This window comes from Geospiza fortis, unplaced genomic scaffold (assembly GCF_000277835.1).
Source record: "Geospiza fortis unplaced genomic scaffold, GeoFor_1.0 scaffold188, whole genome shotgun sequence".
Classification (NCBI taxonomy): domain Eukaryota; kingdom Metazoa; phylum Chordata; class Aves; order Passeriformes; family Thraupidae; genus Geospiza; species Geospiza fortis.
In genome coordinates, this window is record NW_005054337.1 from 1,896,862 (window position 1) to 1,913,322 (window position 16,461).

General features: G+C 45.6%; 2 protein-coding genes across 2 annotated transcripts in view; one reads left to right on the forward strand and one right to left on the reverse strand.

Moving 5' to 3' along the window:
* The window catches only part of CRH (corticotropin releasing hormone), a 7,874-nt gene extending 7,462 nt beyond the window's left edge, over positions 1–412 (forward strand). Inside the window, exon 4 of the mRNA XM_014307483.2 lies at positions 6–412. Within this exon, the coding sequence (XP_014162958.1) occupies positions 6–376 (371 nt within the window). The 3' untranslated portion in view covers positions 377–412. The remainder of the gene's footprint in view (positions 1–5) is intronic.
* A 1,718-nt stretch (positions 413–2,130) lies between these two features.
* Positions 2,131–16,461, reverse strand: part of DNAJC5 (DnaJ heat shock protein family (Hsp40) member C5) — a 16,127-nt gene continuing 1,796 nt past the window's right edge. The window contains exons 2-5 of the mRNA XM_031057947.1: positions 13,235–13,371; positions 10,839–11,052; positions 9,610–9,781; positions 2,131–8,889 (exon numbers count right to left, since the gene is read on the reverse strand). Coding sequence (XP_030913807.1) covers positions 8,786–8,889; positions 9,610–9,781; positions 10,839–11,052; positions 13,235–13,341 — 597 coding nt within the window. The 5' untranslated portion in view covers positions 13,342–13,371 and the 3' untranslated portion in view covers positions 2,131–8,785. The remainder of the gene's footprint in view (positions 8,890–9,609; positions 9,782–10,838; positions 11,053–13,234; positions 13,372–16,461) is intronic.

A 16,461-nucleotide genomic window follows, 5' to 3' on the forward strand; every position in this document is an offset into this window, starting at 1 on the left:
TTCAGCTGCCTCCGTCCTCGTCCTGCTCTTCCTGCCCTCGGAGACCTGCTCCCCGCTGCAGTGGCCCCGGGGTCCGTCCCGCAGGCTGACCCTGGCCCCCCAACTCACCTGGGAGCCCTGGATGGGAGCCCCGAGAGCCCCGGTCCCGGCCACCGACGCCCTGCCCCAAAGACTTTGCCTGTTCCACGGGGCAGAGCTCGCCCCGGCCCCCCGAGCCCGGCGGGCGCTGCAAACCGGCAAGAGGCGAGACGGAAAACCCAACTCGCTGGATCTCACCTTCCACCTCCTGCGCGAGTTCCTGGAAATGTCCCGGGAGGAGAGACTGGCCCAGAAGGCGCTCAGCAATAAGCTCTTGCTGCAGAGTATAGGGAAATGAGGGAGGGTCGTTGGAGGTGGGGGAATGAAGGAGACCGACCCCGTAACAAGACACCACGGCGGAGCGGAGAACGGGGGGGATGCTGGGGGCTGCAGCCGTGCCTCGGGAGTCCCCACCTTGCCTGGCAGTGCTGCTGTCACTGCGTCCCGCGTGTCACTGTTGTGCATTAAAGTCACAGTCGTACCTGCCCTGCTCCTGTGCTCTTATGCTTTCCTGCTGTCATAAACGTGTGGACCTGGACCAGGTCCTCCCAAAAACACCAGAGCAATCCCAGATGCTTCCTTGGGTGAGAAAAAACATCTCCGTAAAGAGCTCTGAATGATGCAGGTAGTGCCACCCCGGCTGAAAGCTGCACCCTGAGACCCAGCCAGGGTTTCTCCAGTATCCCTGAGAATGGCTCCAAAATCTGCTGCTTCCCAACTTCACAGCAAGTCTGCACCTTTTGTGTCACAGATGGGGATTTGGGACAAGGTTTAGTGACACCTGAGCTTGGCAGTTCTTGGAAGAAGGCGAGCATCTGTGTAAGACATTGGCAGCAAGGGCATTGCAGCCCCCCCAGAGGCCACCTCCCTCCCCAAGCTGTGTCCTCTCTGGGGCATGGAGCCCCCCTCAGCTCAATCGCCCTCCTGCAATCACGGCCCCGAGCTTGGAGCAGCCATTCCCACCCCAAGCTGTGCACAGTCCTCTGCCAGGCTTGACAGGGCTGAGGTGGGCTTGGGAAGGCTCCCAGGCACTGACAGTCGTGGTGGAAGGAGGAAAATTGTCCCAGGACCCTGCACTCTGCAGACCAGGGAAGTGGTCAGTATCCTTCCCCCAGGCCAGCTCGGCCATCCCAGCCTTGGGTGATTGACTGGGGTGGGCACAGGGCTGGACAGGACCTCCGGCAGCCTGGGGACATCAGAGAGGGGCCAGTGGACAGGAGTGCAGGGAAGTGGTGAGCAGCATGTGCCCAAGTTAAACAGCTTGGTCTCAGCTTTGAACCCAACCTGGCCTGACCCTGCACCCCACTCCTGCCTCTCTGGAGGGGCTGCTCAGCCCCAGCAGCTTTTGGTGTTGCCAGGGCAACATGGGCCACGGGCAGGGACACCTCCCCCTAGATCAGGCTGCTTAAAGCCCTGTCCAACCTGACAACCCTAAGATAAAACACAATTTAGTGCTCACCTCCATCAAATGCAGAACTCACTCTTCCAAAATGAACAATCCCAGGGTCAGAACAGCTGCTGGTGGCACCTGCAGCAGGGACAGCCCCACAGTCACCACGGGCTTGGGGGCAAGACAGATTTGTGCTGCCTTGGTCCCCACCTTGGCTTGGGTCAGTCTCAGAGCTCCTTCAGTACATCTTCCACTCATCTTTGCTCTCTCCACCAGCAACAGCAGGAGCAAACCCAGTGTCAATAACCAGAGTTTCTCCAGAAAAGGGTATTTTTACTGCAGAGACAGCTCCTGTTGCCTCCCTCAGCCCTGTGTACAATTCCCCCCCCCCACCAACAACTCTACCCTGCATTTACACCCCAAATACCTTCCAGGGTCCACGATCACATGAAGATCTTTGGACTTTCAGGCTCAAAACCAGCCCAGACCCCACAGTGGGTGCAGGAGGGGTACAGGGCAGTGGCTACAGTTCCTGCCCCAGAGACCCTGCACCCAGTGCCCATCCCAGGGATGGGTGATCTCTCCCACTTCCCAGCCAGCCCCACCCTGTCCCACAGCCCCTCCCTCTCGTGCAAATAAAGAAAGAAAAACTCGGATGGGCATTTCTGCATTGAAAACATTTATTTTACAACAGTGGTTTCCGATAACTTAGCAATCTTTATTTTAGTTTATATTTGGACATACAAGACACAAATTACCATGCTAAAACAGAAAATAATTCCTTCTGCCGTCGCCGCGGGTATGTACAGGAGCTCAGTAGTATCGAGTGTTACAATCCACGAATTCAGACAGCCACGTCTACTTACAGACAACTCAAAGTATGGTCCTTTAGTAACATAACAAAATAGATATATGTCTATATTATAATTGCTTCTCAGATGCATTTATACTTCGATTGTGGTGGGTTTGGTTTGGGGTTTTTTTTAACTATTTTTTTATTTTTTTAAAGATGGGCTCCCTCTATCCCCCGCCCAAGTTGAAGTGCAGTGCAAATGCAGGCAAGTCTCTCCCGGCATCCTCAGCTCCCGCTGGCTCCATAAAGGGGCCAGGAAACCAAACCCCACGAGGAATTACACAGTTCAGGGCCTTGCTCACATGCAAAATGAACATAAACCGCCTGGGATGTCAGCAGTGACACCAACCGACCCATCCACACCCCGCCCCAGCAAGGCAGGCAATGGTGGGATGAGAGGGAGGAAGGAATGACAGCCATCAGCTCAGCATCCAGCACGGAAACAGCATGTTTGGAATTGGCAAACCTGGAGTTCATCAGCCATGATGGTCACAAACAGAACTTCAGAGGTGCCAGCAGTAATAATCTGCCCAATATTCCACCATTTCTGCCATGAAGGAACCCCTGGTGTGCTGCGTGTCAGGAACAGGCTAGAGGGGACATGGTGGGACTCACATGTGCATCAGCCACAACCATTGTGCCTTCACATGGATCACTGCCAGCTTCAGGTATAGGAATTTCAGTAACTCAGAGTCCTTATGGAACCCACCTGCAAGAGGAGGGACAGCACCTGGCCATGCAAACCCCATGCTGCTCATGTGGGAACTCCCTGAGCAGGGTGTGGGGAGCAGGAGATGCTTCTCCTGCTCCTAGGACCCATTTATTTATACAACAGGCTCCTTCACCATGTCCTCACCAGTCCCTCAACCCCACAGGTCGGGTTTGGGTTTTCCTGCAGCTGAGAGCAAAGAAGCACAAATTTGTGGCCACACAAAACTCACACCTTCCACCTGTCTGGCTGAGTTCAGAGCACTACTTGGAGCCAAATCTCACGCTTTTACCACCAAAGAAAAACCCAAGGTGCACACCTGTTGTATAAATATATACATATGTGCATATATACATACATACACACACGTGATACTGCAGCCCACGCCCTCAGCACGGGGTGGACCTTGCTCTGTGAGCTCCCCCAGCCCCATTCTGGGGAGTCCAATGTGGTGAAAACAAGGGGAAAAACCCAAATCCATGTGTTCTATCACAGCTTCAGTGATGAGCACATTAACCACATCTAAACACCCCACGTGCCAGCTGCACAACTTCCAGTCACTCCAGAGCTGCCTCTGTGCCCTCTGCTAGCTCTCCCTTCTCTCCCCCTAAGGAAAGCTGGAGCAGGCAGAGCTCTGTTCCATCCAGAGGAGCTGGGACAAGAGGCAGCTCATGGAATTCAAGTAGATTGTTAAATTTTTGGAATGGTTTGACAGGCAACCGCTCACAGACTGCAAGAGAGCACCCACAGGGCTGGGAGAGGGAGCAGAGAAGACAACGGCACTCGGGAATGAACAGCCAGTTTATATAAGAGCTTCCTCTATACATATACATACATATATATATATATAACCACCAGAAATTGCCAGCATCTATCCTTTTAACACCAAAATGAACTGTGCATGTAACATTGGCATAATGAAAGTTCATCTTCCAGATTTCTGGCATTTGGCTTGTGCAAACATCAGACAGCCAGCTTCCCTCCCGCGGCTTCTCCTCGTAAAGGAAATGTCTTCTTGGAAGAACACAGGAATTGCAGTCTTGCTGAGTCCCAGACAGTCCCAGAAAGCCTCCAAAGGCAGCTCGTGGAGGGGACCATGGATCTTGCGGGAGCTGAACACTGACAAATTTCCTGCCACCTGGTGAGCTACTGGCTACGATTCTTTCGAGAGATTTTAAGCAGCTGTTGGTGCAATGAGACACTACAAACTAGATGATCTCCACTAGAATACAGAGAAGCAGCACCAGATGCTGAAGCATGTGAAATTTATATTGACCTGACACTATAAACTATAACTGGGGGTTCAGTGCTCCAAGATTAATGCATTTAAACACCATTCAGAATTACTCACACGAGGTGGGGACTGCAAACTGCCCAGACCACCCTGGCAGAGTGACCTGTTAAACATGATGCCAAGATACAGGTGCACTGGGTACAAAAAAACCTGCAGCATAAATTTCCTATGTTATCCAGAACTTGGCAAAAAGATCAAGGGGCACCAGAGGAAGGGCACAAAGTAGTTGAGAGAAGCAGGTGCCTCTCTCAAGGAGCGTGTGTGGTACAAATGCTCTGGAACAGCCCCTCAGAGTGCACAGGTGTCCCTCCCACACCACTAAACTGAGTCACAGATGGGACAGGAATAGTTTTTCTGTCAGGCTCCTGCCCTGGTTACACCTGTGTGAGGTGTTTACAGGCTGACAGGAAGGGTTTGGAGAGCTGCACTCCCCCGACCACAGCCCTGCCACAGGACTGAGTGTTTCTGTGCCATGCCCAAGCCCTCCTCCTCTGTTCTGCCCCTCCAAACCTCCAAGAGGATCCCACTTCAAGAACACTAGGAGTGCTAATATCTAAAGCAGTTTTAAAAGACTACAAATCTAAAAAGAAGAGTAAAGAGGGAACATGGCTCTAAAACATCACTGCATGGGACCGGCAAAAACTGACACCCTATGGGATGCCATGAGGTCTTACATAAATTTATATACAGATAAATATTTAAGAATTTCCTACAAATATCACTAACAAAATGAGACTGGCATTTAAGGGGTGCAATGCCCCTTCAGTACAGTGCGTTTAGGATGTTCCCATCCCTAGGGAGGATGGGCAGGACAGATCCAGCACCTCCTTTTCCAGAAGCTCCATGTGCCAGGAGGGACAGCTGGTACCTGAGCACTCTCAGCAGCAGCTTTCCCTCCTCACCTAAGCTAGAAATGGCTCTCCATGCAACACAGGGATAAATCAGTATCCTGAACACCAAACTCTCCAGTTGGGATTCACCCTTAGCTACAAGTGCTAAGGAAATCGGTGCTGGAGAGGTTGGAGGAGCTGGATGGAGGTGGCCGAACAACTGGAATGGAGGATTCAGGCAACTTGTACAAATGATACAACTTTAAAGAAACAAATAAATAAATAAAATCCAAATTTTAATTCTGGCAAAACACTGGACTGAGATGGACAGTGGTCAGGTTTGATTTTGGAGGGAAACATTCTGCACTAAGCCAGGTCAGGCTGCAGCACTGGGTCGCTGCAACTCCCCCTGCCCAAGCTCAGAATTCCTGTCTGAGCTTCTCTGCCAGATATTAAACCATCATTCCCAATAGAACTTTGCATTTACTAGGATTCTACTTGGCCACTATGAAGTGCAACTTGTGTTAGAGCCCAGGGTACTCTTGCACCTTCCCTCCAAGAGGGGAAGAGTGGGCATTAATGTACTTATGTGCCATGACACGGTTTTGGCTTCAAAGAAGGAATGTTTCAATCACTTCCTTACATAGTTCAAGAACTTCATTAATACACAACAATCCCAAACTCAGAGATTAAGCAGTAACATGGGCAAACTTGAAAGAGCTTCAAAAAACATGAATATTCCTCTAGAATTATGTTTTCCCATCATTCCCTGTAAGTGAGATCTCGGAACGGTTTCCCTTGGAGCATCTAACATCACTCTGGCATGTAACAGACCAATTTCCTGTTCACACACCACCCACAGACAGAACCAACAGGAAAGCAGTCTCTCTCCAAACTCATCCCTTGCTAAGCAAAGATCTAAAACTGCAAACTTATCCTGGATGTCATCTTTCCCCACAGATAACTGTTCTGCCTCTGGTCCTCATGTGCTGCCCACACTTCAGTTCCCTTGTCAGGAGCCTGCAGAGTGACTCCAGGTGTGCCACACACCTCCCTGGAGCCACAACTTCCCACCAGCCCCTCTACTTCTCTGGAAACAGCCCAGAGAGGGTAAGAAACAAGAGCATTATTCCAAATTAACAGTGACAACCACCCCCAAGCACTGGGGGCAAAGCTGCTCTGCAGCAGAGCAACACCCAACAACCATCTCCATATTATCCACTGAGATAAACACAGGGACAGGGAATGGAACAGCTCCCAGGGAAGAGCTCCTTCCTCATTCACTGACTTGCTCTGATGAGCCACACTCATTTACAAAGCAAAAAACCCTCAATACCTTTTTTTTTTTTTACCAAGAACACAATTTGCAGATACAGGCAATTTTAACCAGTGAATGTGGAGAGGACAAAGCCTGCACATGCCCCACCATATTCCAGAGTGCAATTTTACATCCAGAACAGGCTTCAGGCAAAAACTACAGGGACAGACAAAATTATATTGGGTTTAAGCCTAAAAATGGCTTTTTGTTCCAAGGGGTCAAAGAAAGTCATTAACTAAATATGGACCTCAAGCCAAATCATACACAAATGTCCTCAAGGCCATCCAAGTCAGGAAAAGATAAATGTATCTTGCACTAAACCACCACATTTCAGGTCTGTAAGGACTATGGGCAAAGAAGAAGTGACTTAAGGAGTGTGCTGCTGAAATTGAGCCATTAATTAAAAGGAACAGATTTTTGGGGGAATTTTGGGGGCTGGATATGGTACTAAAATCATGCTGATCTGCAGCAAGCTCCCATGCAGGCAAATATGTGTTTGTACCAACAGCCACAGCAAAGTCTGGGTGTGCAAACACTCCTCACTGAGCACTGAGACCTTGGGGAGAACATGTTCTCCTACCCAGCACGTTTAACATGGTTTCATGGCAGATTTCACGTTGCTCATGCAAAGACAGCAGGAAAATATATTCAGAATAGTTCTCTGGGTCCCTGCCCTTTCCTGGCAGCCTTTGTGCAGACCAATGGATCTTTACCCTGCTTCAAAGCACCACCTGGAGCTGGCGAGGGAGCAGCAGACACGAGGGGAAGGTGCCAACAGCCCCTCCACAGAAAGAGGGGAAAACAGATCAGGGGGATGGGGGTACAAGGGACAGTAGAGGCATTGTGATATAAAACCGTGATGATTAAAATTAACGAGGCTGTAATTACCCACTGAAAGTGCCAAGTGTGGGTTCTCTGAGCTGTTCTAGATCTGACTCTGGATCACCTAAAGCAGGACTATTGACAACAATATACACCAGTAATTCAGCAGCTGCCTAAAATGCCTTTTTAACAGTCAAACCTCAGTAAACCACAGTTTCTAGAACAGAATTCAGACTTGATTTGGTTTCAAAATAGTACAGGAAACCTTTCAGTGATTTCCACATAGTTGTTCCAAAGAAAAGAGAAACAATGGTGTAAACAAATCTAAATGCAAGACAATGTGCAAATTATACAATATAAACACAAAGAATGGTGGTTTGTTCCTTAAAACCCATTTAAGTACTCCACAAAGATGTTCATTAAATTAAAGGGTTAGTGTATTATAAAAGCTTTTAAAAAAAGATATGTAATACCCCATTTGCCTATTAAAAGTCTCAAATTATTAGAACAAATTTTTAAACACCAATTGTTTTTAAACATTTCTGCTGTTGCCTACTGTCTGCATTTTACCATTTGCTCAGTGAGAGCCAGTTAACCAGTTTCACTTTAAGATTCTCATGCATTCAGAAACAAAGCTGCACTATTTGGTCTTTAGCATTACAGGAAAACAACTGAACTCAAATCAAAACAGAATTGTGCTTGGAGTTAAAATCCCACTGCCACCACCACAGGAGCCCATTCCCAGTTGGTTTTGGATCCATTGTCACTGGAGATCGCCTCATACACAACGAGCTGTTCAATTTACTGTTCAAAGATTGGCAACTCTCCCTTTTTATTTTTCAAGGTAGATTTATTTAAGCTGAAAACCAGCATTAGAGAGGACTCCAGCTCTGCAGGACTGGCATTTTTTGGTTCTTGGCTTTGTAAACTTGCTTAGATAATAATGCAGGAATAGAAGGAGGAATGAAAGAATTGGTTTGTTGCACTCAAATGAAAATCCTCAACTTCTAAAGGTCTTCAACAGCTCAGCTGTACAGAAGAACAGTGCCTTCTGTGACACTTTTCAAATCTCATTTTTAGGCCAGTACTGCTGCTTAAAATGCAGAATGTCTCCACCGCACTGATATTGTGACAACTCAATACATTACACCACAGACATTTAACATAACTCCATACATGCTATAAAAAAAACAAAAAACAAAACAAAACAGGAGGAAAAAAAAAACCAAAAGAAAGGAAACAAATAAGACCGTAGCTAAACTGCTTTAAATACTGCATGCTACAGCACTTCACGTATCGTCGAGATACGACACTGAAAGGTGACAAAAGGCTGAAGGGATTACAAAATATTTTCGGCAGGTTGGAAAGCTGCCCTCTTACTGTGGCAGAATTATTCCCCCTCCCCGTTCTCTACTTCTAATGTTCATGATTCTAGTGTTGAGTTGGCCATGTATTTTTTTTTATCCATTCTAATGACAGTGTTTCCTTAACTTAATTAAATCCATCAGTGTGGTAGCTGGGGTGAGAGTCAGCTGTGAGCTGGGTTGTCTCTGTGGCTGATGCTGGCTGTATCACAATAGGTGCGTCTGAGGCCTCTGAAAAGTGAAGACAAAAGGCTTAGCACACCAAGGAACAAACACAGCACTGTATGTTTTGGTAAGCACATCTCCCTACAACCCTCTGATAACACCATTTTATGCTCCTTTGGGAGCCTGAGATTAATTCCCTGATTTTCAGTGTGCACACAGCAGCGTTCACCTCAACTCTACATGTGGAATGTTTATTACCATTTCCTTTTTCCTGTAAAAGCTGCTGATCCTCACCCACCATTCAGCAGTGCTCATTAAAAATGTCATCAGAGCATACACAAGGCTGTACAATATTTTAAATTATTGGTTTAATCCTGCAGAAATAGCTCCACAAACAGTATTAGAGCTACAAGGGTAGCAGCGCCACTTCCTGTACACCTGACACAATTAAAGCTGCCTTGACACCCCCAACCTTTTAGTACAAGAGCCCCTTGCTGCAATCCCACATAGCTGGTCCATATGTTACCCCAGGATGTGGAAAGAACATAATGATGGTCATTGAGTGCTCTCAAGCTGATCCCAGCTAGGTTCAGTGAAGACCCTCCAGGTGTTTTTAGCAATTTTATCTTTGGTATCAGCATCACCCATGTAACCTGTGGCACAAACATTGCCTGCTCATCATCCACACCCCAGGACCTGATTTTTCCACAACCAGCTCACTGAGCACTCCAGCAGGGACTGATGTACTGATGTTCATTCTAGAGAGCTCACAGCATTTTCACCTACCCCTTTCATCTGACTGCAACTGTGCCTCCAAGTCCTCTGGAGAGACGTAGAATTCCTGCTCCTCGCCTTCGGGAGGTTTTGGTTTACACTTCCCACAGCAACAATTACAGCAGCAGCACAGACAGCAGCAGCAGTAGCAGCCTGTGATGAGCCCACAGAACACAAACAAGGCCTGCAGAGGACAGAAAACACAGAAATAGTCATAACCTGTGTCTAGTGTGCCATGACCACAGAGTTTGTGAGACTTGGATACAATATCAGACAGCGAAACTACAGCAGTCCAGAGACAGAACTTAGTAGCTACAGCTTTGTACTTTATCACTGAGAAATAGTTCAAAATATGTGCAAAAGTGGCTATGGTTGTCTACATTTTACACTGAGGTGAATACTGCCAGCCTGGTTTGCTTGAGTAATTTCTACCATTTAAGTTAATTGGACTATTTTGCTGCATCTGGAAGAAGGTACAGGTCTAATAAGCACATCTGTACTAAAATCCAGGGGTACAACAGTTCAGGACAGGCTGTAACTTGCATAAATAACCCTGGAAATGACTGAGCTGTACCAGCTGATGCACAGGCCATGATGTACCTACAGCAGGGACTTGGAGCAGCCCAAGGCTGTGGGCATGGCTGAGCATTGATGCTCCGAGCATGTGAGCAAGGCAGCTCCATACAAGCCAGGTCTGCCAGGTGCTTATCACAGTGACAATGGGCTAAATTAAAGTCTTCCTATAGGTCACTGTGCAATTGTTTGAAAAAAATATTTTTACAGATAGCAAACCAGCATGGTGATATAATTATTGTCTTCCTTAGGGGATCAAGAGGTGGAGGCAATGCTGGCATAGGGTACAAAAATGGACCCATGCAATGAAATGCAAGGAGATTTTCTGTAAGCCAAAGTTCACAGTCAGGACTCATTCTGCAAAAATATTGACCAGATATTACCAGAGAACACACCCCAAATTCTTATCTCTTCTAAATCCACTAGAAGAGTCCAAGCTTCAATTAGTAACCCAGGTCTTACTTATTAGACCTGTATCACTAGAGAAGTTCCTAGAAAAATACTCCTGAACTCAAGATCACAACACAGTAAGAGAAGGTTAATTAACGCAGTGCCAGAAATTCATCAATTTTCAAAGGTAAAACCAACAAAAAAGAACAGTTATTAAATGGAGCTCTCTAAGAGTTTCCAATACCAATCCAGAATAACTCCTGTGCCCTTTTATTTACCTTTGCCCACCAGCTGGACAGCACGAAGTATGTGTTCACATTTTCTTCACCAAACTGCTCAGCTACATAGAGCCCCAGAGACCCATACTTATCGTAAATGTTCCGCTTTGTGGCATCCGTCAATATTGCGTGGGCATTATTGATCTCTTTAAATTTTTCTGCTGCCTCTGGATTATCAGGGTTTTTATCAGGATGATATTTCAATGCCAGTTTCCTGCAGAAAGAAAAAAGAGAATAAAACCTGGGGTTTGGGTTCCTGTTTTTTTGATTTATTTTTTTTCTAATTCCGTAGCCTGCCACTCAAGGGAGACTTTTAAGTTGCAACTGTTTTCCTTCATCTGTGATTCAACTTCCCCGATGATTCTTCCTTAGATGATAATAAAAGGCTACAGCAGTGTCTAGCTTAGTTCACAGGACTGACTTCAGACTGTTGGATTTGACCCTCAGAGATCCAATGGAAAAAAATAAAAGACACTGAATAAAAATATGTCTGGGTTTTTTTATCCTCAGCTCCAGCAATTTCCATCAGTAAGTTTTGCTCCTGCTACAGAAAAGACACACCACAAGTCTAAGGTATAGCCCCAAAGAGTAAATAAAAGCAAGTTGCCACAGCTGCTTGAAGAGTGTCTGAACTGCTGCTTCTGCAGTGTCTGAACACAAAAATAGAACACACGACCACTTGTGGTTAATTCACCAATTCCTGTGCAGGAACAAAGTACTTTTCAGTTCAAGCTTTGCTAGAATAGAAAACACTTCTGAGTTTCGAGACATCAGGAAATCACAACGTACCCCCCCAAATCAGGCCAGATCTCTTACAAATAACAAAAAAATCAGATAAAGCATTGATAAATGTGCTAGTTCTCACATGGCCTAAGCTATTTACAGACACCAGCAGAAATAACTGGCTAAACACCTCCTTATGAAGAGAAAATACGTGCTCCCAAGTAGAAAAATGACACGGAGCCACATGCTGGCAGTTCTCCTGCACCACAAAAGGTACTTGTCCTCCTACAGAAAATGACCACAAAGTCACGTACATGAGAAAGACAGGAGGAGTCTGCAGACAATTACATGTCAGCTTTGCAGTGGGGAAATGTTTAGACAAACATAAAACAAAGATGTGTGCAAGCACTTGGATGTGCCTGCAAGTACCTCACAGCATTTAGAAACCAGTCTGAGTGTGCCCTTGGGACACTTCACTGCGCCTGATGCTGCTCCAGTAAATCATGTCCACAGCTGCCACTTGTGCCCCAGCCTCAGTGAGGGCTGAAATAATCACAGCAAGTTTTATAAACCTGGAAAGGGCTTAGTCAGGCTGCAATAATTAAATATTTTTATTTCCTATTTCCTACACGTACACAAACCCCACAGTCCCAGGCCAGCAAAGGATGTTCAGATTGAACATGATAAAGGAGCAGCAGAGGAAATAAGATCAGCTGAAGGCTCAGGGAAGTGTGAAGCAGCTACATTTCACCCCAGCATCTTGTGGGGTTGCTCCTCCAAAGGAAAAACTCACAGTATTTTCCCCAGAAAAGTAAAATTATTTTCCAGTTTCTTGAAGATAACCTATTCAAACTTCCACTTAAAGCTTTTAGAAAGATAAAGCTAATTTTTGAGAATCTGTGGACGATGTAGTTGCCATCATGTAACTTTGGAAGGGAAAAAGCTTTGGTAAAACTTAAAGACTAAAGGAAAACCATTTTGACAATGAGTATTCTCATGGAAAGATGATGCTGACCCCTAGCGTAATTCAAACACATTGCCACTGGTCACAGTAGCAATTGCCTTTAAGCAGATTTATGGGAAAGGAAGATGTTACAAGACTCTTTTTTGGTAGCTGTTATTTGGTAAGTATGAAGCCATTTCATGTGTCCAACTCTTAAGGAAAGGGATACAGAAAAAAAAAATCTTTTAAACTAATAACTCCACGAAAAATAAGAACTTTTGAATAGAATTCCAGGAAAAAGTAATCATTCATGCTCTGTTTTCATCCTTATTTGTATCTTTAATCTCCATCTCCCTGTGCCAGAAGTGGAAATGATGGACAGCAGAGCAGTTCTGCCCATCTGTGGTACCCCTAATACAGATACAACAGGCAGAGTTTAACTGATCACAGTCCTAAAATTCTGCTCAAACTTAGGCAAGGACCTTTCATAATGACACTGCATTTTAGAATTTAACTTACTAGATAGAAGATGGAAAAATTTAGAGCCTAGGCATGTTTTCACACCCTGTTTTGCAAGAAGCAACCACGTTTTCACCTATTTTTCCCACATATCTTTCTTGCAAAAGGTCTAAATAAACCAACTGAGGCTCCTACATAAATGGACCACTTGCTGAATACTGAATTAAAGCCATTTGTGCTACTGGGACAGGTGTAAAAGTCAAAGCTTTACCTGTAAGACTTTTTGATATCATCTGAAGTGGCATTTTTGTCCAGCCCCAGCACGTGGTACAAGGACTCCCCAGAGGTAGAGAGCGAGCGTTGCCTCTGGTCTGCCATCTTGAGCTAACCTGAGGAGAGAACTGGCCCCTGCAAAACAATGAAGATTGAGAAATGCTTAAGCCATGGAAAAACCAGACCTCTTTAAGCAAACTGTCCTCAAAAACAGAGTCTACACATCAAGATTCAGCTTTTATAAAATGCGCTTTGAAAAGGTTCTTTACACGAGTGGAAGGTAAAAAGTTTTAAAATTCAGTGAATTATCAGTGAAAACAACTATGACATTGTTGGCACAACAGCAGCCACTCTGAATCCCCACTGTATACACTCAACTCTTCTTTCCAAAAACCCCAGATCAAGAGCTGAGGTGGTGCTATAGCTATGTACTGCATAACACATCTCTCAAGTCAATTCATCTCCTTTCTTAGGCTTAATATTAAGATAATTTATTTGTCATAATACCTATAAAAACCACAAGGTAACAGAGAAGTTGCTGTTGAAGCTGCCTTTTTGCACCACACTAGCATAGGAGTAACTGACTGTATTTGTATTTTCTATTTCAGAAATTACATTTAAAAAACCCCAAAAACCCAACCTTCCCCACACCTCCCAAATCCCAGTCTCCCATCTTATCACCAGCACCGGGTCAAACAGAATCCTTAGACAAATCCAGTGTGACCAAGCCTGTGCATTCCACAAGGAAAGAGGGAATATCCGCCCAGACAGGAGATCTCCTCTCTCACAACTTAAAGTTGTGGATCCAACATTTAACATGCATTCTAGTTAAAATCATGTTACTTGAACATGGATTAACCTCCTGCTCCAGATCCAAATGTGACAGAACCCAGAGGTGTCCCCTGTGCCATGCCAGGAGCAGATCTGGTTCTGCCCTCTCCCACCCTGAGGAGATCAGCTTTGCTGTTCTTTAGCTGCAGAACTGCAGCCAGGATGAGCATCCAAGAAAAGACTACTGGCTATTTTTGGATTATGTCATTACAATTAGCCCACACCAGATTATGCAGCCTTTGAAAAAGATATTTAAAGCAGCAGACTTTTCTAATTTAACCTTATGTCTTATATAACAAATTAATAACCTCAGCTTTCACAGGGCTGGCTGAAAGCAACACCCTCAGCCCTCACCCCCTGCCCTGCTTGGGAGGAGCTGTGACCACACCTCTGCTTCTCCCAACACATGGGAATTGTCACACCCACACAAGGGGGACCAAGTGACAAGGATGTGGACAGACACATCACCACTGTCTGGTTCAGCTCAGACCCTGCTGTTGATTCTCTGCCTTTACATCCATTTAACACTGCTCACCAGGCCCAGCTGTTTAACTGGAACACACTGGCTCAACCAAACTCTCATCTAATCACCTTCAAGAAGCCTTTGGCAATTCTACCCAGTTTAATTTAAAGCTTCCTATAGGATGCTATAAATCATTACTATTAATAATTATTTGTCCAAACTCTAATTCTCTAGCTAAAAATTCAAACTACACCCCAAATCTGGAAGGTGAATGTGTGGGCAGGGAGAAAAAATATTTTCTTTTCAAGGAGACTGTTCAGTACTAAAAGCTTTCTGTATGGGAAGAAAATTACTGAGTGCTGCAAGACACAACACAAACAACTCACTGGGGCATAATCTGATTCAGGAAAAGGAAAACCATATTTCAGGAAAGAAACCCTCTGGGCCAGCCTTTCCCAAAGGCAGCTCCCAGCCCCCTCTGCCCCAGAGCTGAGGTCAAACACTGATGATCCTGACTGTCTCTGCTAATCTACCTAATCACAGCAGCCTGCTCCTGCTGCTTCCCAGGCTTCCTGCTCAGCTCCTCCTGCTCTGTGCCCATCATCACCTCCTCCCACCCTCCCAGGAACCTCCCTGCAGCTCCAGCACACCAGTCCCTGCCAGCAGCTCCCTGCCAAGGAGTGTCTGTCACTACTGCTCTTGGACAGGGACCTGAGAAGTCAGGAGGGGAAAAAAAGAAGCATCCTGATTGGAATTTTACATGTTGATTTAGCCCTTCTGAAGAAGATACTGCTTGAAACAAGACCTTCCAGGGCATTATGGACATTTTTGCTAAAAGCTGCAGCTCTACTTAAGCATAACAAGCTTCCTGTAACATCAATCCAGCGTGGCCTTGGTGACAGATGCTGCAGATCACAGCCATACACCATGTTCTGCTTAACAAAATCTGCACTGCTCAATTAGGGCCAATTTCTTTAATAAAAATGAATTCAGTTTGACCCAGGCAGTCAGTCTGCAGGCACAGGGATACAATTCCACACTGCTGCAGCCTTAATTGCTTCCATCTGAACAGTGCTGGGGATCCACAGCTTGGTCTAATGGGATGTTAACATTTGTTTCTCCAAACTGGTAGGAAATGGACACATTGGCCTTGGCAGGAGAGTGGAAGACAAGGCAGGGATGGGAATTCATCTGGGAAGCTTTTTACTTAAGGGAACAGAGGAGTATTATCACTAGGCATGCAACCTTTGGCTTTTTAAATATGAAACAGACAGTAAAGGTGCAAGTTATTTAAACTGCAATTTTCCTAAACTCAGGTATCATTTCTGCTGTTTTCACACGTGGCTCTAATTGACAATCCTGAAAGCTGCCCTGTATTTTTAAAAACTGTTGTGTTCAGCAGCAACAAACCATCTGCTCCCTTTTCTAACCAAGCAGGATGCCCTGAAGAGGTTTCTCTGGGAAGGCTCTGGAGAAAGGTAATCTCCTGGATTAACCAGCAGAGCATTTAACCATCTGAGTACCACAATATCCTGCCTCAGCCAGCTCTACCACAACAGGCAACTGCTTTCAGCACCACCTTGCTGAAAAGACTCAGATTAAACCTGGCAGGTTATTTATGGAAGGCAGCCTTAATGTTCTAAATACGCGCATGGAAAATTCAACCTTAGAAACACTAATTTGCTTTTCAGCTTCCCAAAAGAACCCCATCAAGTTTCATGAAACTGGTGATACCTTAGTTTCTGCCAGGTCTGCTGCACCCTTTTGGAAGTTGTATTTAACTCATTAAAATGGCAAAGAGTTATTACAGCCAAGGGGAAAAAATCAATAGTTCTCTGCCAGTTTAGGGAATTAAATACTCACAGAACATCCCAAACAATGTCTGCACTGAAAAGGGTGACAGCAGATCTGGTGGCCAGAAGCAGGGAAAG